The sequence below is a fragment of the Festucalex cinctus genome, chromosome 13, assembly GCF_051991245.1.
Source record: "Festucalex cinctus isolate MCC-2025b chromosome 13, RoL_Fcin_1.0, whole genome shotgun sequence".
Classification (NCBI taxonomy): Eukaryota; Metazoa; Chordata; class Actinopteri; order Syngnathiformes; family Syngnathidae; genus Festucalex; species Festucalex cinctus.
The window spans coordinates 156716-179846 of record NC_135423.1 but is presented as its reverse complement, the minus strand read 5'-3'; the positions used below and the strand labels follow the sequence as shown (position 1 = coordinate 179846).

Here is a 23131-nt window from a genome sequence, read left to right as displayed (position 1 = left end):
CTACATGATGACTTGACTCTCTGCTCGGTTACGTAAAGGTTTGTCCAACGATAAAAGAAAAATAGCAACAGGTTGTCATAAACTCGTCGTACACAAATATTGCAGAACACATTCAGTTTGCTGACAGCACATAATTGGTATGAGAGTGTATCGTATCCATGAAATACCTTCTCAAATGTGAAAATGACGCTCGAGTTGGTAACTCGGCGTCGGAGCAATCGATCGATCTGTGTGGTCTGGAAACAATCAAGCTAACGAGCTACTAGTGGTGAGCGGGTCGATACAAATATCGATAGGATTGATACCAATATCGTTCATAAAATATCGATCTAGTAGTTAAGTTTCAGTTTTAGGTTTTATATTCGCTGCATGATAACCTTTTAACATCTTATTTTAGGTTGGAAAAAAAAATCCACAAAAGTGCAATGAAGGCAGAAATTTTTATTTTTTGCATTTGTAGTTTCCGAACAGTATATGTGCTTAAATTTGTTTTCCTTACGGTCACTTTGTGTAATTTTTGAATAAAGTTAAAAAAAAAAAAAAATAGGTATTTTGTTATGGTTGTGCACGGTAGTCAAGTGGTTAGCACGTCCGCTTCCCAGTTCTGAGGTCTCCGGTTCGAGTCCGGGCTCGGACCTTCCTGGGTGGAGTTTGCATGTTCTCCCCGTGCCCGCGTGGGTCTTCTCCGGGTACTCCGGTCTCCTCCCACATTCCAAAGACATGCATGGCAGGTTCATTGGGCGCTCCCAATTGTCCCGAGGTGTGCGTGTGAGTGTGGATGGTTGTTCGTCTCTGTGTGCCCTGCGATTGGTTGGCAACCATTCCAGGGTGTCCCCCGCCTACTGCCCAGAGCCAGCTGAGATAGGCGCCAGCAGCCCCCGCGACCCTCGTGAGGAATAAGCGGTCAAGAAAATGGAAATGTTATGGTTGTAATGTATCTGGAAAAAACTATATTGATAAAGTCATTCCTATCTATCAACATACATTGTTCTAATTTTATCTTTTGTTTAAAAAGGAAAAAACTCTTAAAGGTTGAAAATGGACTGTGAGTAAGCAAGTCGATTTGACAGTTTCCTTTATTATAAAAATAAATAAATTCAGTATATAACTTAATTTTCGAAATATATCGATATTCGTATCGACGATACTGGCCTTGTATTCTATCGGATCGATACCAAAATTTGCAGTATCGCACATCACTACAGGCACACAAAACCAAAGAGTCGCCGCCCGGTGGCGCGGTGCCGCACTGCAGATTGTTACACACTACAATTCATGACTAAAATGAAAATAAATAAATAACTTCATTAATTAATAATATGATAATAACAATTGAAAATTTTATTGTAAATGAATAGATGGATTTTTTGTGTGTTTTTGTTTGTAATTGTGATTCTTTGTTTTACATACGAATGACGAATGGAGGACATCGTAACGTAAAAAGGAAACAATAAGATATCATAACAATAGAAGCAAAGTTGACTTTTACTTGAAAATAAAAAGGTCAACTTCTCACATCCCTTTTTGATGATGACCAGTGCCACAATGACGTCAGTGACGTCTTCACGCAATGATAACGTCATTTATTTGGCAACTTTGATCAGTCATTAGCAACGTAACCTATAAATATTAGTTGGTGGCGTAACATTCAGACATTTCATTTGAAGCACGACATGACATTTTGCTACTTTTGTGATGAATTTCGCTGACAGGCGGCTTCGCTCCGCCTGCAGTTCGCTGGTGCTGGTGCTGGTGGGCCGTCGTCGGCTGCCTGGCTGGGGCCGGCGAGTGCGATGATGACGATGATGATGATGATGATGATGAGGATGAGGATGAGGATGATGATGAGGATGAGGATGATGCGGCTGCTCGCATGCAGTTCGTGTCGCAGATGACGCGCAATGGCCGCAGTGGTGCTGCTACTGGTGCTGGTGCCGCTGGGGGGGAGAGGCTGACGGAGGAGGAGGAGGAGGAGGAGGAGGAAGAGGAGGAGGAAGGACGCCTTTGTGGTGTTGTCGTGTCTATTTTAAGCCAGCGTGGACCGGGCCAACATTCGCGAGCTCATCAAGGCCCACAGCGATGATGCGGATGCTTCACGTCCTCCGCCTGTGAACACAAGAGAGCCGGTGGACATTTGATTCATCGAATTGGGTGAGAAATATTTGTCTAAAATGTTGTTTTTCTTGTTCAGATGACGCAAGTGACGTGCACGCGCGTGATACGAACGAGCGTGACGGCCCACGAACGACGATTGCGTCACTTTGTCTTCACGCACACAAGGGCCATCCTTGAGCATGTCTGCTTTCTTTCTTTTCTTTCGTTTTTTCTACTCCACATGTGGACTTCACATACTTGATTCCACCTCTTAACATCCAAAACAGATAAGGAGCAACAGAATGTTCACTTAGGATTGACCAAGCTCGTGCATTTCATGATACAATTTTCTTATTTATAGGGGAAGTAAGCCCAAAAAAAAGCAGCATACTAGTCTAAAGACGCTATATTGCGCTTGTGGGAAATGAGTTGAAGAGAAAATCCTCCCATTTGTATCCATCTCAGGGGCGGCCATTTTGCCACCTGCTGTCGACTGAAAATGACATCACAGTTTCTCAGGGCTCAGGTAAACACCGATTACGGCTCACCTTTTTTCTGAAGTGGAGACGTGATTGGCCAAATTGCCAAAACGATGAATATGAAAAGATGAGTGTTGGTTTGTGTATGGCAGTTGCGTGTGAGGAAAATCACTGAAATGTTGCCGACAGTCCAACGAACCGTTGCAGCATTCTGACATTCTGCCTTATGAAACTATGCGTATGGGCAAAAATAGACACATTCCACATTTGGTGTGCATTAAATAAGTGCAATAAACATGCTGCAGTAAGGTTGATTAAATGTTAGCTGATGAATAAACTGTATTGAAAACATTCATTCAGAATCATAAATATTAAATATTAACATGTATTGTATGTCTCAGATTAGGACTTTTTTATTGAAAAAAATGTTGGAAAACTACAGTTTCGTGAGAATATTGACTTTTTCTTGTAGTAAATAAGGTTTTGTTTTCTAGAAAATGCTTTTTTAAATAGACAATTGAATTTATTTTTGAAATGATGTGACTTTATCCTCAAAATAAATGAATTAAATACTTTTGTTAAATAATATCATCTTTTAGCTTTGGTATATATTGTCGGACTTTATTTTGGAAAATTTTTATATATATGGTTTTTAGTCACATGCAATGTTAAAATATCAGAACAATATACACATTTTGTCTAAAATCTATTTTCTCACAAACCGGATTTTTTTTTCTTGAAGCAAAACGACTTTTTCAGTCGAGATGAAGAACCACTGTGATTGACTATGATTCTATTTTGATATGTACTGTGGCACTCTTATGAATTGGAAATGAAATCGTTAAAAACGTTTGATGTTTTCTCTCCCCAGGTTATTCCTAAAAGTGGGCAAGCTTGCGCTCATCCAGATAAACATCCTGTTGTTTCCTGGGCGTCGTCACCGGGATGACCACAGGGGGCCTCGCAGAGGCGTTGTTGTTGTTGTTGTTGTTGTTGTTGTTGTTGTTGTGACAGCACTTTGGCTGGATGAAATTTTACAAGCGAAGCTGCCCACTTCAGAGACCATTTGAACGGCTTCCGACCGACGAGTACCATCACGTGCACTGCAAACATTAAAGGACGCAAACGCCTCTCGATGAGGCTCACGTGGAGCGCCATGTTGCAGCACAACAACAACAACAACTGCCCGTGTCTGGAGGCCAACGCCCACGAGGCGGCCCTGAAGTGCCCCTCGGCCACACAGCCACTCCCCAGCAGGCTGGAGCTGGGCTTGGCGGACCTGCCGCTCATCCGGGGCCTGCGGGCCTGGGCGCTGTGCTCCAAGACCCGGCAGAAAGGCGGCACCCCGCCCAGCGGGGGACGGGCACCGGTGACACCCCCCACCGGCCGGGGGACTTCCTGCCCCAGGCCGGCAGATGTGCACTTGAGCCGGGCATGGGGTTCGGGCTACGGCCTCCCGCAGGCCGGGGCGGGCGCCCTGGTGACGGTGGCCACTCTGAAGACATCCGAAGGCAACGGGAAGACGCAGACGCAGTGCCTCTTTCTGCGGAATGACAAAGGAAGTTGCTTGTACTCCGCATCGGGCGGGACGAGCGGGGCCGGAGGATGGCTCAGAGGGAAGTCTGGTCCCGGTACTGGGCGGCGGGACGTTACCGCCGTCCAAACGCAGACTGCGACGAGCCGAGTCCGAGTGCGCTCCGCCCGCAGATGGAGAAAGTCCACACATGCGGTTGCTGGAGATAAAAGACATCCCGATGAGGAAGGCTCCGAGAAGCGGGAAAAACAAAGCAAAGCCGGTCCCGAAGGGGATGCCTGTCCAGACCACAGAGGACTACGAGGGTCTCCTGAATGCCTTCAGAACTGGTCCAATGAGGAAAGCGCGAGAAAGTCCACTCACACTGCTAGCCAAAACAACGAAACGCTTCCTGATGAGGAAGACAAAGTGAAACAGGAGGAGCCAGATAAAGTGTGTCCGGACTGCCGCGTCAATCCCGAAGGTGAACCCGAGGGGAGTCCTGGATTCCGTCAGAATCCCTCCAATGAGGAAAGCCAGAGAAAATCCAGTCACGTGGTCGTCCGACACAAAAGACTTCCCGAGGAGGAAGTTGCTGAGAAGCAGATTGAGCCACACAACGCGGAGCCCCAGCGCCTCACCAGTCCCGACGAGGGAGCCTGTCAGCAAAGCTGCGGACCAGGCGAGAGTCCTGATTGCCTTCAGAGTAAGGAAAGTCTGAGGAAGTCCAGTCACGGGACCAGCCAAGACAAAAGACTTGCTGATGAGGACGTCACAGAGAAGCAAGAGAGGAGAAATAAATTGGAGCTGGTCCTCCTGACCACTTCGGATGAGGGAGCCTATTGCAAAAGCCGAGGACCGTCCCGGAGTCCTGGATGCTTTGAGATTGCGCTCAGTGAAGAAAGTGAGAGGAAGTCCAGTCATGCGGCCCGCCAAGACAAAAGACTTCCCGATGGGGAAGTCCCCGAGAAACAGGAAGAGCCAGACAAAGTCAATCCGGAGCAGCTTGGGGGACTCTTGGGGGAAAGCCGAGAACTGCGACGGAGTCCTCGACTCCTTCAGAATGTTTCCAAAGAGGAAAGTGCGAGGAGAGAAGACACTCCGAGTGGGGAGATTGCAGGAATGAAGAGGGAGTGGGAAGGGAATGCAGAGGAGGACGAGGAGAGGAAGGGACTCTGTCAGAATGATCCGTCGAGTTGGTTGAGGCCCAACCCGGACCTGGAATCTTCTCACTGCCGCTCGGAACGTAACAACCCCATAAACATCAACAAGAGATCCGATGAGGAAGAGTGCGCCGTCCAGACGCCTTTTGATGACATCACAGCCACAAGCCGATGCATCAAGGACTCCTATCCCGCAGGGGGCAGCACTGGCCGAGCAGGAGATGAGCTTTGCCAGGTCGGGAGCGCCCTCGGGACGCAGCCAGCGCCGGAGCACAATGTGACAACCGCAACAAAGGACTCTTCTTCTTCCTCGTCACCTTCAACAACAAACTTCAGACTGGACTTTGTGGAGGAGAACGAAGCTGAGTTTGCACGGGGATGCACGGTAGCTCCCGCTAGTCCCCGCCTGCAAAATCTCACCCCCGCCCTGCCCACCTCGGCTACCATGGCAACCAGTCAGCCCTGCGCCGCGGCAGAAGAAGTGGAAAAGGGAGGCCAAGCCGGGATCGAGCTGGAGCAAGAGGAGGACGGAGAGGAAGATGAGTTTGGAGGCTTCATGCGAGCGGAGGGAGTTGAAGGGTGCAGGCCGGGCGTCGCCGTTCCTGTCCTGTCGCCATGGGAGCGCTCAGCGGGTGAGTTGGCAAAACTTTGAGCACATTTAGACAACAGACACTTCATTCGGTACGCCAGCCGATAAATCCGATAAATCCTAATCCGCTACATTGCCCACCCCATATTATTTGAAATCTTCCCGTATGTTTGACCAATTGGACAATTCGCCTAATATTCACCTATGAAATTCACAATATTCACATGTGAAAAGGATTCCAAGCGAGATGAGAGCGTGAAGCTGAGTTGTTGGATTACACTCTTGCCTAATAACATTTTTGGAATGATTGCTCAGGATTAGGCAGGCTTGCTTCAAAGGATCAGCTTCTGTTTTTAAGACCACAATGGACCAAATTATTGGGACACCAGCAAATGGACAAAACTCCTTTTTCAACGTTGTCATGTCTTTTTGCTAAAACAGCGTTGGGAGGCAGCGACGTCTCTGGAGAGTCACGTGACGCGTGGACGGCCTTTCCTGGAGACGTGCGGGATGCGGGCCGGGATGCGGTGGGGCAGTGGTGGCCCGACGAGGAAAGGACGGACATGCTGCATCACCAATTGGTAAGGAGATTGTTTCCATGACCCTTCATGACCTTCACAGGCCACAATCCAGGCTCTTCCCAGTACAATTGCAGACGAGTCCCACAACACTTCCAGGTCATTTCCAACACCATGACCACGACAGTTCCAGGTCACTTGCATCCGTAACACTTTCGGTTCATTCTCAGACCACTTCCATACCGGTTGGAGGAAATGATGCGTCCACCCTGTGACGTTCCAAGTACACTCTTGTAACATGACACTTGACAGTCCCATGACTTTGCCACTCCAATTCCCTGAACGGCACTCCCATGACACTTCTATAACGTCCAATCCCGGGCCGGTTCGATTTCCCAAAATCCTTCCGGGTCGTTTCCGTTACACTCCCAGTCCATGACAATTTCCACTTCACTTCTTGAACACATCTCGACCATTCCCAGACCACTTCCATGCCAAATGAACATTTCACAGCACGACATTCCCGCGACACTTCTCTAACAATTTAGGCCACTCCCACTCCACTTTCATAGCACTTAAAACCACTTCCATGTCCCATATTTGCTCAAGTCTACCCACGGGCAGTTGCAGCACATTCCCAGTACACTTCCATGACCCTGCCAGAGAAGTCCCATAACACTTGCAGACTATTCTCATGACACTCCCAGTCTACTTCAACAACACTTTACATGACACTCGGCAGGACCTTATTCTACACATCCAGGACATTCCCAAAACACCTCCGGCAGGACACTTACGAGACCATTCAAAGTCCTCTTCTAACCCAGACTTGCGTTACAGTGACGTCGTTGCTCTCGTTCTCTCCTGCAGGATCTTCTCTTTGCCGCTGCCTTCCCCTCGCCGCCTCCGTCGGCGGACCGCCATCATTCCCACACCGACGTCATTCCCACATTGACGGACGTCCTCGGCGGGCAGGAGCAGCGGTCAGTCAAACGCACGTGGGCAAGACGAGCAAACGTTCACACGCACACGCAACTTCCACGTTGGTGCAAATGACGCCATCGTGTGGCCATGTGGTGAAGTGCAACTTCAAAAAATAAATCCATCAAAACCGGCAAGTTAGGGTTGAAAGTGAAATATTCACACCTTTTAATTGGAATATTTCTAATACATTTTATTATAAATACCGGTAATCACTGTCGAATAAGATAATTAAAAATGTATTTTAGATACAATTATTTAATAATTCATAATTAATTATCTCATCAAAAATGGCAAATTCTACTATTTTATTTTTATTTGATGTAGATTTTTTTGTTTTAATAATTAATTACAATTATCTACATATTGAAATGAATTCATTTATTTTCAATAAATTAGTTAACACCGCTTTTAATTGGATACATGAATAAAACAATAATAAATATATTGAAATCATGTTTGTTTTAGTATGTTGCTTGTTTGTTTGTTGTTGTTTGAGTAAAGAAATGCCAAAATGAAGGCAACAAATTTGACAGTCGTCTTGATCATGAAACACACTTTGGCCACCCGTCCACTAGGTGGCGTTCAATGACGCTCACATGTTGTGTTCCTGACAAAATACTTTTGTGTGTGGCGGACTCATCAGGCTGTTGGACGTCAGCAAAACGTCCGTCCACAAATACAAGCCAGGTGGCGCTGACGTCAGCGTGTCGCGAGATCTTCTGCTCGGTTCGTTACACGTGGAGCCGCCCCACAGCGTAAGTTGACACATCTCGGGTGGATAGAAAAAGTCTACACACCCTTGTTCCAATGCTACGTTGCTTGTGATACAAAACCACAAGTAAACAGATTCATCTTTGTTGAGTTTTTTTGAAACGTTCCATCAATGTGATCAAAATGTTTCCGCTTCGGGCGCTACATCGCGTTCATTGACTAATCAATTGACTTTTGACTGACGTCATCACAGGAGAGCCGAGCCGGCGATTGGCGGTCAACTCGTCGCCCCTCCCCCGGCCTGCACGCGCCCAATCAGCACGCTCGCAACGCGGCGGCCGTCATGTGACTACAACAGGCGCGTCCCGGAGTGACGGCGGCTTCCTGCTTTGCTTGTTTTGGTCTGTTTGAACCCGCTGACGGCATAGATGAAACTTTCCTTGTTTGGACATTGAACACGCTTGGTGGTGGCCGTAGCAACATAAACGCAGAAAGTCGATTCAAAATGGAGGAGAGCGGTGTCAACACTTTCATCTTGCCACGTTTCTTCTCACCTTTTCACTGATTTTTGTTTGTAAATGAAGAAATTCTTCAAGATTCTGTTTTATCACAGCCAAGCGGCATATGCGGAATATGGCGGATTGTTGTCGGAAGCAGAAATTCTTGTTTGCTCTTGTTTTGTTTGTCTACGTTTCCATCTTGCACTTTGTGTTATTTCAACGAGTTACAAGAACTTCCTTATATACAGGAGATTGCCGTCACATATAGGACACAACCACTACTTGCTAGAAATTACTGCAGCTTAGTTGCCATGTTTCTAATCTTCAGTAAATGGTATTAGTTTGTGTTCAATGAATATACAAGTTTTATTTGAGTATAATACCACCTTTTGAACACTGTGAATCTTCACTGTAGCCCAGACATATGAAAAGTAAGGGAGATTGTTGTCACATGTAGGACATGGCCAGTCATTTATCAAGCTTATTTTTTCCGGTCTTTTCAAGAAGTGGACTTTTTTTTTTTTCTTCTTCTTTTCTTCATGAGAAACGGAGTAGTACTCGAGTACTCGAGTACAAGATTCCCTCGAGGCCAGATGGGAGGTTCAATATGGCAGATTGTTGTCACGTGTAGGAACAGACACAAGGTCCCGCAGAGCCGTTATTTTTCTCGTCCTTTTGATTTGATCTCGTTTGCAAAACAAGACTCCCCAAAACCTTTTTGTCACTCATGTTGTCACTTGTGACACGTGTCGCTATCAATTCCTTCAGTTCCTTTTCTGCAGGCCTCACTGCTAACTTGCATTGTTTGAACACGGGAATAAAAGTATATTTCATTGTACGCTTATTTGCCCCCGCGGCGGCCTGGACACACAAAGAATGTTGTTGTCACACGCAGGACTCAGCTACAAAGTTCCACAGCTCCTATTTTCGAGAAGGAGACTTTCTCACCACCATTTTGTTTTCAAAGAAAACACAGAAAATGGGTGCCATTCCGTTGAGCTTGATGTGCCTGCGCCAACGCTCCACATGCAGTAGATGGCGCTAAGGAGTACTCACATGGGTTTCCATTTTGGGATTTCGAGGTGGGCCCGAGCAGGAAGTTAGCCTAGCTTAAGTTCCAGCTAATCTCCATTGGCTGCGTTCCATTTCTTGTCCTTTCCATGTTGTCAATCAAAGTGTGTTGCTACGGGAACGGGCCATGTTGACCTTGTGGACTGGATTGCGCTCACTGGTTGGTTTGTGTTGTCCCGCTATGTGTTGGTACCGTCGCAGTTTTCATTCCAAAGAGGAAAACCTCGACCAGATCACCAATAAATCCATCCAGCGTCCTCATCAACGTGCCTTTGCGTCGTCTTGTTGATCACATGACATTAAAAATCCAACTCAAGTCAGTGAGGAGCATCTGCTTTGAAAGTGGCAAACAGTCGAGCTCTGATCACCAACGTGGACTCACAATCACAAGACGAGAAGCTCGCATGCGCACGTCAGCCAACAAAAACAGGACTGATGCCTTCAGGGACAGTCTGAAAGGACACGTTTCCATGTCAAATATCTGGTTGCTCCAAATGACCTGAAATGTGAAGTCTCTATCTCGTAATCCCTTTATGACAGTCTGAAATGAAATCAGTTTCCTTTAAAAAAAAAAAAAAAAAGCATTATCACAGCAAAAAAAACGTTGATTTTAGAAGGTTATTTAAACATGTTTGTGTTGCCTTTAGGGATTCAAATGGGACTTTTCCAAGCAAAAATATCACAGTGGTTGTTTATTCAAAATGACTTGACATGTTTTGTTTTGCTTTCACGAAATGAAATGAACAAGATATTGTTGATTTTGCTCCAAACGAGATCGATAAATAACGCGTATGAGTAGTGAGAAGAATGTGAAAGGCGACTTTCTGTACAAGTGGACGCAACTTTCGTCATCACAATCACTCTCCGTAGTTCAGCAACAACAATAGTCAGCAGCGATATACAACAAACATTAAAACATTCAACAACATGAAAAGTCAACACGCGCTCCACATTGCGACCTCTTCAACAGTTTGAAACGTCTGCAGATTGTTTCTCTCACGCGGACGCTCAGACTTTGCGCGAGCAAGGTCGCCTTTTTCTCGTCTCTCTGCTAATCACTTCCAGTCAAAGCGTGTCGTATTTGTCGACTCCTTTGAGCTGCGAGGAAAGTTAAGTGCAAAATTTGCCGAGTCGGCTCAGCAGCGGATGAAGAAAAGCGCTTGAAGCTACAAAGGAAGCAAAACAAGGTTGCATGAAAAGAACACGCCAGGAGAGGAAAAACAGCAAAGGCAAACAAGACGTGTGAACCAACAAACGAACGCTCATGTGATCCCAAAGACAATTTGAGTGGAAAACATCAATTGCTTGATGTTTTTGTCATGCGTCAGTCACAAGCAAGCGAGCGACTGCACGCGTTCTAATGGGCTTGTTGTCCAAAGAATGACCTTTTTTAAAGGGAAAAATCTCATCAAATCAGCCCTCCAAATTAGCCATCCATTTTCTTGACCGCTTCTTCCTCACAAGGGGGTGCTGGAGCCTATCTCTGGGCTGCAGGCCCAACTGGTCGCCGGCCAATCGCAGGGCACACACAGACAAACGAGCGTCCGCACCACAAGCACACCGAGGGACGATTCAATCGAGCTGCCATGTGGGAGGAGTCCGGAGTACCCGGAGAAGAGCCACGCGGGCACGGGGAGAACATGCAAACTCCAACGCCATCCAAACGACTTTGACACAATAAGTGAAATAGGATGGAGTCACCAAAACGTCCGTACGACCCGTCCCGGAAACTGAAAAACAAGTCTGCAATTTGGGAAGCGTTCGTCAGTAGAAGAAGTTTGAAAAAACTTGTTTCACGTAAATACATTTGGCTGCACAAACGAAAGACGTGAACACATGGAAACGTCTCTGGAAACCATGTCTGAAATGGAAAAAGGACATTTCAAACCATTTTGGTTTGAAGCAGCCATCTTGTCTGAATGGCAATTTGCAAAGTGAACCCGGACGGCAGTTTCAGCACATGAAATTGGTTGGACGCGTTTGTCATGAAAAATCCGCATGCCTGAAAGTGAAGAGGAAGTGAAGCAGTTTGGTCTTGAAGCCTCGTATACTTGAATGAACTCGTTTGGAAATGGGCCCAAATGAGCCCCAGTTGGAAGAAGAAAGCATATCCAAGACAACAAATGTTGGACAAAATGGAACAAGTTGTCCCTCCAGACCTTTGCAAGGAAACTGGTTCTGCACTGATGCTAACAAATGCAAACAAGTCCTCATGTTAGCAAATGAGTCACTTCTTAGTCGGACTTTCATAATACGGCCACAGAGAAGGAAAGAGGACTGAATTGTTCCAAAATCTCGCTCACGGTTTGTGTGATTATTTTCTCTGGTCGTACGTGCCGTTTTTCATGGGAATTCTTGAAATGATCATCAGCTAAAACCTTTCACAATTGAGTGTGTCCTGTTTGTGCAGCATTTTCCTGGTTGGTTGGTGCCCATTTGGGCAAATTCCTTCGTAGGTTGAAGTTCCAGCCCTCAAATTCAAAATAGTTGCGCTTCAATCCAAGATGGAAGACTTCCTGTTCAGTTTCAAGCAGGTCAGGTGTCCTTTTGTGTGTTCTCTTATGATATTTCATAGAATCGTAATAAAACCGATAAATAGGACTTCCTGATTCTGATAAGTGTACCTAATGAAGTGAATTTGTATATTTGCGGAAAAACAACACTGCAAAATATGAAGTCAATACATTGAAGACAGTGAACAAACAGTAGTATTTTGGTTTTGTCTGACTTTGTGATGATTAAGTCGGTGTACCTAATGAAGTGAACTTTCGTGAAAAACTTACATGATGATGAAAAGATATAAAAGAACAAGTTCGTGTTTGTTTTCATACTGGTATCGACACAAGCTTGCTAAAAATGTTTCGTTTGTCGATTGCGTAACGTGATCGTGTGATACCAGGATGAGCCTCCGGGACCGACTCCGACTCCGACTCCTCCTCCTCCGACTCCTCCGACTCCTCCTCCTCGCTCCTCCTCGCTCCTCCCTCGGGGTCGGGGCCGTCCCAGGCGGGGCTCAGCCTCCTCAAAGTCCCATCGGGGAATCTGGGTGGAGTGTCTCGGTCGGGAATCGGCAGCAGGCATGAATCCGCTCGGCAGGTCGTGGCTGCTGCTCAGCGGTTTCGTCCTCTTCTACGTCATCTACCTCCTGTTCGGCGGCCTCGTCTTCTCCAGCCTGGAGCGGCCGGTGGAGGAGCAGCTCCGCCGGGACGTGGACGCCCTGAAGCGGCGTTTCCTCAACCAGAGCTGCGTGTCCGCCGCTGCCCTGGAGCACTTTGTGGGCCAGGTGCTGGCCGCCAACAGGTACGGCGTGGCGGTGTACCCGAACGCGTCCAACTGGGACTTGACCTCGGCCATGTTCTTCGCCAACACGTTGGTCACCACCGTGGGTGAGTCCGGCAAACTTTTTTTTTTTTTCCCCCTCCCGCTTTCTTTCAACTTCATCTCGACTTCTTCTCGAAGACGTCAACCGAAAGATTCCAAATGTTGCCACGCGGGTGTTTTCGTTTCGTGGCGTTCACGTGAAAACCGATAAAAGGCAACCAAAATGGATCTGATGACGCTGATGACCGCTAAAACGAATGAAAGCTGCAGGCTCAATGGCCCTTCAAGTGCTTCGTTAATTTGGGCTATTGAGTGGGAGATTTTATCTGACAGGTGATAAGTGAACTCAACACTTGGGGAGATTTGGAAGGATAAAGTGTGGAGTTGTGTGATTTCAGACGCTTTGTGAAGGCAGCACAAACCTCGGACACCTGGAACATTCAATTATGCAATTTCAGACACTTGAATTAAACATGAAAAGCTTTCAAATCCATGATTTTGATCATTGTTTTCAAAGCTCTTATTTTGATAGCAGGCGACAAGCGAGACGGAAAGGAACATTCTGATGGCAACACTCGACTTGATGGATCATGAAAAATCAATCAGAAGAAAACCTAACATGGCTTCCAAACTCTTACTAACTATATAAAACCGACAAAAGTAGATTGAATCAATGAGTGTCTTGCAAACACAAATGTTCCTCCAGGAAATGACAGCTATCGTTTCCGCGGGAAATGTGCGACATTTGCACGCTGACAAAAACAAACTTGACCTTTTTGTGCACAAATTTCTCAGTCGATGTGACGTCATGTGTCGTCGACGGCAAATCAGCTGCATGTGATGATTTCACGACTTATTTCGTGTTGATCAGATGCGATCGTGATGACGTCATCGTGCTGCTGACAGACTTCAACTGATGACGCAAATCTTTTATTGGGGCTAAAGTCAAATCTTCAGCAATTTCTATGATGCGATTTGACATTTTCTTGACACAAGCCACAAAAAAAAATATTCTCGGGACATTTGAACCTTCTGGGATTCTGAAAAAAAAAAATCCATTTTTTTCTGCTATTGTTGCCATTTTAAATGTTTGGCCAGCTGCGGGCTGCTGAATGATGAATTAATTTGAATACTCATGAACTTGCTCATGGAGCGTTCAAGTCTCACAAATGTCCTCTTAACGTCTGATCTGAGAAAAATGAGCTCGTCAAGATATTGTAATCTTGTGTCACAGGAACTTCAGACTTGTGGTTTGTGAAAAATATTCCTAGAATCCTTCAAAACTATTACATGAAATGTAAATGATAGAATTCAGCACCAAAAAATACACAAATATTTCAAGAACTAAAAATAATTAAAAGGGGGAAGAAAAATTAATTTTTTTTAGGGGCAATTTAAAATAAATGCTAGAAAAATGTGCAGTATTAATAAAAAAAACCACACAGATAATATTAGATGAAATATACACTAACACAATAATTTGGGGAAATAGAGATGAAAAATAAATGTTACAAAGCAGTGGAAACAATAATCAATAAGAGATGAAAAATGAATGAATGTTCGAAAAAACCCTAAAAATATATATATATTGGATCAAAAATACAAATGTTGAAAAAATGGTATGAAAAATAAATGAGTAGAAAACGTACAGAAATAAATATTTAGGAGAATACCAAAATGTTGGGGTAATAAAATGCTACATGGAAAAATAGCTGAATATGAGAGGGCAAATATCAACGTATTGGATGAAGAAACGAATAATATTGCAAAAAAAGAAACCGTGGAGAAAAATTCCAAGAATTGGACAAAAGCTGTCTTTTTTTTTTTTTTTTTTTTTGTGGCTGTTCAGGTTACGGCCACACGACGCCGCTGTCGGACGCGGGCAAGCTGTTCTCGGTGGCGTACGCCGTGCTGGGCGTGCCCTTCACCATGCTGGTGCTGACGGCGTGCGTGCAGAGGCTGATGCGCCCCCTGGTGGCGGCCCCCCTGCGCCTACTGCGGCGCTGCGGCCTGGACGCCCGTCCGGCGGCCGGCGTGCACTTCCTGGCGCTGCTGGCGCTGGTGCTGCTGTGCCTGTTCGCGGCGCCGGCGGCCGTGTTCGGCGTCGTGGAGGGCGGCTGGTCCTTCCTGGACGGCTTCTACTTCTGCTTCATCTCGCTGTGCACCATCGGCCTCGGCGACTTGGTGCCGGCCGCCAAGCCCGGCCAGCGCTTCAAACAGCTCTACCAGGTCGCCGTCATGGGTGAGTCCGCGTCGCGTCGCGTCGCGTCGCGTCGCGTCGCCTCGCCAGGCTAACAAGCCCTTGATGTTTTTGTCAGATCCTTATTTCTATTTGTTACGTCATTAGAATTGAACAATTTCATTCAATGACAAATTGTCAATTTAATACTTAGTTATTACATTTTTCATGGAATATTTTGTTATTTAAGAAATCATTTATTTCAAGAGATAAACGGACGGGCAAAGTAAGTCATATGAGGTTTAAAAAAAGCAAAACACAAAGGTGAATGAAATATGTCTAAAATGGCATAAATGAGACTTGTCAAACCCCAAAATGATTCCAGCAGCCACAGAGAAATATCGTCTGTCGTGGCGTCACACGGAGCTGCCGCATGCCAACTGAGTAGTCTGGCAACAAAATGTCGCCGGCAGACATTTTCTCATTTCAGTGTTGGATGAGGTCATGACACCATTTTGCTGTTGTCTGACAGAACTGTCCAGGTCACATGTTTACATGTTTATTACTTATTAGTATTTTTGTTTATTTTAAAGAAATTCAGATCCTCGTGGCGCTAATTAACATTCACCTTACGCTTAGCCACACCCTCAGAAGGCAGACTGACCAATCACACAATAGAACAGACATCCATGGTTATAATGCTTTGGTCTTTTTACATTTGAGTTGGTATATTTCATGATAGTTTGTTTTTCCTTTTTATACTCCTGAGAACGTGATTTGAAGGACTGACTCAAAAAAGAAAAGAAAACAAATCTTGTTAAAACCAATTTCGTATTTTTCAGGAAACTGTTTGTTGTTACTCCTCGAACACACTTTCGTCACGATTTGTCAGAATACTAAAAAAAACATTTCTATATGTCCTAAAAATTGTCTGCATGCCAGGCCACTAGTTGGCGCTGTTGGACTGCCATTTTCTTACTTTAAAGCGACTCTTGTTTGAAGCACGTGCCGTCGTGTCACATGAACGAACGTCTTGGGTGGCGTCTTTCTCTTCTCTTCTCTTCTCTTCCCTTCGTCCATCTGCTGTAATGCAATCAGAGGGTTTGCTGAATGGCCTTTTTGTCTCAAAATAAACTTTGAGTTGCCGTTGTGACTCGGCGCAACTCATCGAGGCAGCTGAAGAATGATGACGGACATCTTGGATCTTTTAGGACAGTTTGGGGCACAAAGGGACAGTAGAAGCAAATTTGATGTCTTTTTGGACCGTTGGTTGATTTCATCACACGTTCTTGATGCTAATTTGTGTGTTTTAATTAGCATGTTACTGTAAATTCCTTCAAACGGGACAAAAAAATGGAACTAATCCTCCAGCTGCTGTTGACTCTGTCATAATCCCTCGGTATGATTGGCTGCTGTGATGTGGGCGGAGTTTTTGCATGCATGTGACCGCGTGGCCTTCAGATGAGGAATAACAGACCTTGTTATTGTCACCTTTGGCATAAATTTCACTTCAATCTTTCAGATTGAAAAAGGACATATTTTGGAAAGTTGACTTTTTAATGTACTGAAAACAGAAGTCTTTGCCAACTAAGGTTACTTGATACATGAGCTTTTGGGGAGTATTTTCAGTGTGTTTTTATGTATTACTGTTAAGCCATAAAGAAGGAAAGATTAAGAGTCATTGAGGAAATGTACATTATTTTTGACACTTTTCAGTTGCACTCAGATACAAAACAAAAACTAACACTAAACTAAAATGAAGCTTTTTCAAAGAATGAACAAACCTGCTCTAAAAACGAATTCCAACTTATTAATAAAAATAAACAAAAACTCACGCTTATTGTCTTCTTTGCAGTCTACCTGTTTGTGGGCTTGATGATGATGTACCTTCTGCTGCGCACCTTCCACAAGATGGCCGACCTCCACGGTCTGACCGCTTACCTGCAGCTGCCGCGCTGCGAGGAATCCGACCACGACGACGACCGCGAGCCCATCGTGGAGAACGGCCAGTCCGCCGCCACACACAAGCGGCCCTCGTACAACTCCATCAGCGAGCGGTGACACGTCAACGTGCGCTCGCCATAGCAACTGAAATGGGACTCAACAGGAAGTCTTGATTTTTTTTTTTTTTTTTTTTTTTCTGGGAAGATTAGAGGTTTCCAGTTTTCCCCAAAGAACTTTGACAGGAAGCGTCACATCCTCACGACGGCTCCCTCAACACCAAAGTATGTTTTTCATGTTGCCTTGTTTTCGTTGCTCCTTCTCCAGCAGTTTGAATTATTGATGTCAAAATGGTGGTTTGGGGCCACGTTTTTCACAAGTGAACACTTGGGATGCACTTTAATGTTCATATTTTAACTAAAATACTTGTTTGAATTTAATGAAGATTGTTTGTTTGGTAATAAAGATGTTAAATTAAGTATTGTGATTGTGGTGGGGGGGAAAAGGCCCAAGATTACATTTTCAATATCATATTTTAATTAAAAAAAAAAAAAAAGGTGAAAAAACAATTACAAATCTCTTAAAACAAAGCAGACATTGTGCCCTTCATTTTAAAACAAGCATGAAAAAAATGACAACTGCCAAAGTAGTGAGTTGTGACAGCGAGACCTGTTTGAGGCATATTGGAACGTGGACGGAAACACTTGGTGTCAATCCATAACAAAAACGCACAATCACAACAAATTCTGAAAAGTGCATTAATTCCAACCAGGAAACTGAACTCGGAGCATCTTCACTGGAACTCTTGTGAATGCCAAACATGGCCCAAAAGCCAAAAGTACAAGGCAACACCTTCATGATAAATAGGTGAAACTTTTCTTCACAGAAGATTTCACACAACATAAACTTTCGTGTCAAGACACTTGATGGCTGTCAGCTCATATTCATACGGTAACAGATTCATATTAAAGTTGCTTCATCGTCCACGGGCTCGCTGCTTTATGGGAAGTCGTCTGAGCATTTATTCCATCATGTACTCGAGACTTACTAGGAACAATTCCACTATTTTTTTTGCATACTAGCCGGACAATCACATTATACGTACTTGACATCTCCCTCATACTGCTCGAGTACTACGTGTTAACCTTAAATGACATTTTTGGGGGAATTAACCTTCTGTCACTGTTTTTGTGTATTGGCCAAAGCCATGTCGAAAAAGTATGAAGGGTGCTTCATTTGGTCAAAGCGCTTTGCTGCCATCTTGTGGCACCTACAGGCAATTGCAATCCTTTTTTGTGTGGGTGTGGCTCCCTCCATTAGCACACTTGCAAAGTAGTGACAGTTTTGTACTTGTCCTACTAGCATGGTTAAAAAGGTATAGGGAAAAGGAAACATTACTAATAGTTACTGTACCAGGGGCTGAACGAGTGAGGATCAAAACCTGGATCATGGAGAATGCTCAAATGGCTTTTTTTTTACTGCTCAGCAGCGATAGGTCAAATCCGACGTCCTGCGTTTCCCGTCTCAGGACTCCACCAGCATGGACATCAGGTGCTCCAGCTCCAGTCCGTCCTTGAAGGAGGCCGTCGGCGAGCCGAAAGACGAGATGGACGGCAGGCCCTTGGCGCCGTGGCACGCCGGGTCCTCGTCAGGCGGGCGCCCGTCGCTCCTCAGGCCCAGAACGCCCATGTCCCTCTCCAGCTGCGCCGTGTCGATGTCCCGGAACGCGTCCTCGGCCGCGACGTCCTTCAGGTAGCCGGCGCGCGCCGCCTCCCGCTCCATCGGGTCCTGGCTACGAGCCCCTCGGATCTGGTGCCTCAGCCAGAAGCCGCCGGCGTCCGGACAGGCCGGCAGGTTCTCCAGCGACCTCAGGGCCGCCCGCGGGGACGGAAACGGCGGGGACGGAAACGGCGGCGGCGCGCTCGCGTCCGGGCCCGAGTCCAGTCCGGTGAGGATGGACGAGACGGCGGGCGAAACGCTGAAATCCGGGTCGGCGGACAGCGAGCTCCAGTCCTCGGGCGCCAGACGGCGGCATTTGGCGGGGGACGGCGGGTCGTTGGCCATCGGCTGCTCGTGCGGCGGGCGGTCGAGGGACGGCGCCCGGCACGCTTCCACCTGCCGCAGGGTGTTGCTGATGAGGACGGACCGCCGCAGACTGGGCTCGGCCAGCTCCTGGTCCCGCTGGTACTTGTGAAGGGAGACGCTGAACACAAACTGGCGCTGACGCTCCCACGCCAGAGCGCCGCCCGGACAATCAGAAGACGAGTCCGGCTGGAGCTTGCGCTTGGGTGGCTTCATGATCATCTTCACACTCCTGGGGCGGAAAAGAAAAGGGCTCAAATCAAGTTGTTGTTTTTTTCTCTCTCTCTCTCTCTGCCCTGTTCCTGGAAAAATAAATGTGAAATTAATTTGTTTCTAAGCCTGTTTGGTATCAGAAGAAATGAAAGAAATTGCATACAGGGAAAACAAAACAAATTCAATAATTTCGAATAATGCTATTGACATGAGCTTTTTCTCTAAGTGAACTTCTTACAATCAACTAATATAAGAAACGTCTTCAGTCATCAATTCCAAGTCTGGAGTCGTTCGGAAGGCAACGTTTGACTTTCTCGACTTTCGTAAAGTCGAAGAAAGCTAAAGTCAGTTTCAAGATGTAACGCACTTTTTCTTTTTTTTTTTACATAATGGTGGTTCCAATAAAATGTCAAAACACTCTTGTACGCGTCGCTATGCCACATGTGCTGTTATTTATGCTTCAAAAAAAAAAAAAACGAATTTAAAGACAAGTTATTACACGATGCTAACGTGGCTAGCTTTGGCATCTGCCCCGCCAAAAATATCCCAAATGTTACTTTTTGAGCATCCTTATCGATTACAGCGTTTACTAGAATCGTTTGTTACGTCCAAAATTAAGACGGGGAAAAAATCGTTAAAACAGGAGACTTAACAAACGTTCCGTGTTCGGGTCCTAAATGACGTCATAGGCATGTGAATATAAATAGAAAGAACAAGGGAGAAAAAAAATAAACTCCACGTGCTTACGTACTATCTATCCGGTGAGCAGACGTTTTAAAAAGCGAGACGTTAGGAAAAAAGCAAAGACTTCAAAGGTTCAAAAGCCGACCTGTTGCTTCTCTTCGGGAGGCTCCGACTTTTGAGCTAACGTCGAAACATGTTCATGAAAACACCCGACGTAACAAGCAGCTACGTTAAATCGTTAGAAATAAAAGATTACAGCAACAACTCGTCCGCGTTTAAAGTTTAAATGTTGCCACCATTTTCTTGCTTCCATCTTCTCCCGCCTGCGTTTTGAGCTTCGCCGCAAAAAAAACCAAAAAAAAAAACGTCTGTCTGGTGTTGGCAAGGTGCATCATGGGTAATGTTGTTTTAACAAGACAAGCGTACATTGGCCGTTCTTAAAGCCAAAAAGCGGCAATTTAGGCATTCTAAAGGATGAAATAATCTACATCAACGATGATCATCAATCAATGATTTTCTACCGTTGCGTTTGATTAACTGGCGTGTTTTAATGCACGTTGGGTCGCCGTCATTCCAACACGATGACATCACCGAATAGACGACAGACTCCCACCCGCTTCGCCGTGGCAAACTCATTTAACACGAAATGAACGCATTTAGTTTCGTGGTTAAATTGACTATAACGTACCATTAATAACGATAAACACAAATAAACAGTTAGGTGCTTCAACACGCGTCGACTGGGCGGTAAAAACAACTGTATAAGATAACATTAAATCGAGAATTTAATGTTCAGATGTCACAGTCGCTTACCTGGAATAAGCTTCGTAGATGCCACGAAGTTGCCGTAAAAGAATAAAGTAAAAAGTTGACTGTTTTGAATTTAAAATCCACTCGTTCGACCGTTTTGCCACATGAAACTCAGTCAGCCAATCAGTGAGCCAACACCCAGCCGGATTTTAAACATTAAAGAGACTTCAAAATAAATTTGACAACTCCTTAAACTTTATAAATCCCCGTTTATTATTAAACAACATCCAACAGCCAATTAACGATTAAGCTACACTATTATCTGGATCCCTTTTTGTAATGGGGTTGTAGTAGGTTTGTTGTGAACTCTTATGAACTGTAATCTTTTGTTTTATTTTGAAGGGACACCTCTTAGAACGATTTCCGGTCATGAGTCTCCGTTCTTCCTGGACGTTTATTTATTTATTTATTTTTTAACTTGGCGGGAGTTGCGCAACACGTCCAGATAGAATTTATTATAAAGTTCGTACATGATAAAGTATGGATTTAGCGGCTAGTTTTGTTTGACGTTTATTTCATAGTTGGACGACATAATAAAACCTCTTTTTTTTTCCCTTTTTTTTCTTGGTGACAAACGGAAATGACGCAGGTATTTATGGCGTCCAACTTTATTTCGGGCAGTGCATGCTACGCAGCTGGTGGGTGCGTTTTAGAAGGCGTTTGCTATTGACCCCGACCCCAAGACACCACCTTAAACAAAAATAATTAATAAAATTAAATCCTGCTTTTGTAAGTAAATAAAATGATTAAAGCAACTAGATAGTCCTGTCTCCCTTGATTTCTAACTGCAGGGAAAGTGACATTTCACCATATAAAGGACTAATAAAGGGAACAAAACATAACTGCAGTATGTTTTGAGGAGATGCTTGCAGTGCTGTTTTTTTTTTTTTTTTTAATAACTTAGACAACATTGAGGTGACATTATCGTGACACGCTAGTAACAAAACAACAGTCACACATCCATGTCCAGTCAGTTTCAGTCCCCATTAAGGTGCACCTTGGAAACATGACCACTTCTTTTTCTTTTTTTGTCTTGATTCAGAGTCGGCAGATTTGTCCACAAGAGAAAAAATGAATTCTCTAGCAAAAACTGCCATGCTGAGCTCTGATTGGATGATAAAAAAAAAAATAAAAAAAAAAGTTTAACTGGAAAGCAAGTACGGTTCAGTGGAAGCCCCCAAAAAATCTTTGCAATATGTTCTATGCGCCCCCACTAGTGTAAACCCGGTAATCTGATTAATTGCCTTTGTGGAATATGAATTAAGCAGACACCGGTTTTTAATCCATCTCAGGAGGCTGACATTTTGCTGTCTACTGCCACCTGCTGTCAAATTAAATAGTGCCCAGGCGCTCAGTGCTTGTAAAAAAAAATAATAATACAATAAAAATACATGGGAAGACCTTGAAAAAAAGAATTTCATATCACTTGAAAATATTGAGGGGGCGGGGGGTTTGAGGGGATCACAAATATTTTTTAAAAATCATTCATCCCGAGCTTTTTATTCAATTTTCCTTGCAGTTAATTCCCACACAAAGCTTCCAATTTGGAATGTTCTACCAAGTCCTAATCATAATCGAATCATGGAAATTTTCCAATCCGATTAATTCAAAGTAAAATGAGGGCTCTCCTTCTACCTGACATGGTCACGGCCATCTGTCTTCTCTGCTTTTTAACTGCAACCCGACACATCAAACTTGCTGTTCGTCTGCTGCTCACAACTGCAACGCTCCTCCTCCTTCATTGGGAAAATAGAACACTGTATTTTACAAGAGGGCTAAAACGCAACGTCTACTATTTTTTTTTTTTTTTTACAAAAGGAACATAAAGAAAGTGCACGGCCGGGCCCCACGCCATGTACAGCAGTGTGGAAAAGTCACTTGAAGTTGCGTGATCCAGAGTGCGGAGGCTCTGCGAGAAGGACCCCAAGGCTTGAGGGGAGAGTCAGGTCCATGATAATCATGTCATCGCCCGCCATTCCTTTTATGGTCACGACAACCTGCAGGGTCACTCACTACTTGAGCATTTATTTGGAAAGAGGGGGATGCGAGAGCAACAGTTATCAGGGAGGTCTATGAAATAATTTGCATTAAATAATAAGGTCACATAAAAAAAAAAAAAAAAAAAAGTGAATACCTACGTGTAGGGACCAGTGCGCCAATAAACAAACATAATAAACTAATTACAAGTACTAAAAACTTTGTGACGTATCATCACATAAATGTGACTTCCCTGCGTTGTCCTTTTGTTTTTTTTAACAAAAGGTGCATAAATACAGGAA

The 23131-nt window shown here is 44.8% G+C and overlaps 3 protein-coding genes across 11 annotated transcripts; 2 read left to right on the top strand and 1 right to left on the bottom strand.

The window, feature by feature from the left end:
• The first annotated feature begins 1649 nt into the window (after nt 1-1649).
• LOC144033678 (uncharacterized) lies at nt 1650-9887 on the top strand. Its single transcript, XM_077541927.1, has 6 exons — nt 1650-2151; nt 3445-5881; nt 6280-6419; nt 7227-7339; nt 7984-8095; nt 8305-9887. The coding sequence occupies exons 2-6, from the start codon at nt 3709-3711 to the stop codon at nt 8398-8400; spliced, it is 2634 nt and encodes an 877-aa protein (XP_077398053.1). The 5' UTR covers nt 1650-2151; nt 3445-3708; the 3' UTR covers nt 8401-9887.
• A 2509-nt stretch (nt 9888-12396) lies between these two features.
• Nucleotides 12397-19462, top strand: kcnk6 (potassium channel, subfamily K, member 6). 2 transcript variants are annotated; one of them, XR_013287905.1, is made up of 4 exons: nt 12397-13008; nt 14793-15185; nt 16978-17347; nt 18550-19462. XR_013287905.1 is itself a non-coding variant. In XM_077541165.1 (3 exons), the coding sequence occupies exons 1-3, from the start codon at nt 12702-12704 to the stop codon at nt 17181-17183; spliced, it is 906 nt and encodes a 301-aa protein (XP_077397291.1). In that variant the 5' UTR covers nt 12397-12701; the 3' UTR covers nt 17184-17541. The 2 variants fall into 2 exon arrangements, 1 of the variants encoding a protein (XP_077397291.1); XM_077541165.1 differs by lacking the exon at nt 18550-19462 and having other exon boundaries at nt 16978-17541.
• Nucleotides 17578-22626, bottom strand: sertad3 (SERTA domain containing 3). Of its 8 annotated transcripts, none has more exons than XM_077541173.1 (2): nt 22488-22626; nt 17578-19377 (listed from the first exon to the last, which is right to left on the bottom strand). In XM_077541173.1, exon 2 carries the CDS (start codon nt 19365-19367, stop codon nt 18588-18590), a length of 780 nt encoding a protein of 259 aa, XP_077397299.1. In that variant the 5' UTR covers nt 19368-19377; nt 22488-22626; the 3' UTR covers nt 17578-18587. The 8 variants fall into 8 exon arrangements, with proteins under 8 accessions (XP_077397299.1, XP_077397295.1, XP_077397296.1 ...); XM_077541169.1 differs by lacking the exon at nt 22488-22626 and adding an exon at nt 20856-20981 and having other exon boundaries at nt 17578-19447; XM_077541170.1 differs by lacking the exon at nt 22488-22626 and adding an exon at nt 20856-20973.
• Between the last annotated feature and the right edge of the window lie 505 nt (nt 22627-23131).

Excerpts from the sequence above, each read along its gene's own strand:
- kcnk6 (XM_077541165.1), top strand. The coding sequence starts at position 12,702 with ATGAATCCGCTCGGCAGGTCGTGGCTGCTGCTCAGCGGTTTCGTCCTC. Across the intron at positions 13,009-14,792 it reads CACGTTGGTCACCACCGTGG|GTTACGGCCACACGACGCCG; the intron begins GTGAGTCCGGCA and ends GTGGCTGTTCAG. Across the intron at positions 15,186-16,977 it reads CTACCAGGTCGCCGTCATGG|TCTACCTGTTTGTGGGCTTG; the intron begins GTGAGTCCGCGT and ends TCTTCTTTGCAG.
- LOC144033678 (XM_077541927.1), top strand. The coding sequence starts at position 3,709 with ATGAGGCTCACGTGGAGCGCCATGTTGCAGCACAACAACAACAACAAC. Across the intron at positions 6,420-7,226 it reads ACATGCTGCATCACCAATTG|GATCTTCTCTTTGCCGCTGC; the intron begins GTAAGGAGATTG and ends TCTCTCCTGCAG. Across the intron at positions 7,340-7,983 it reads CTCGGCGGGCAGGAGCAGCG|GCTGTTGGACGTCAGCAAAA; the intron begins GTCAGTCAAACG and ends CGGACTCATCAG.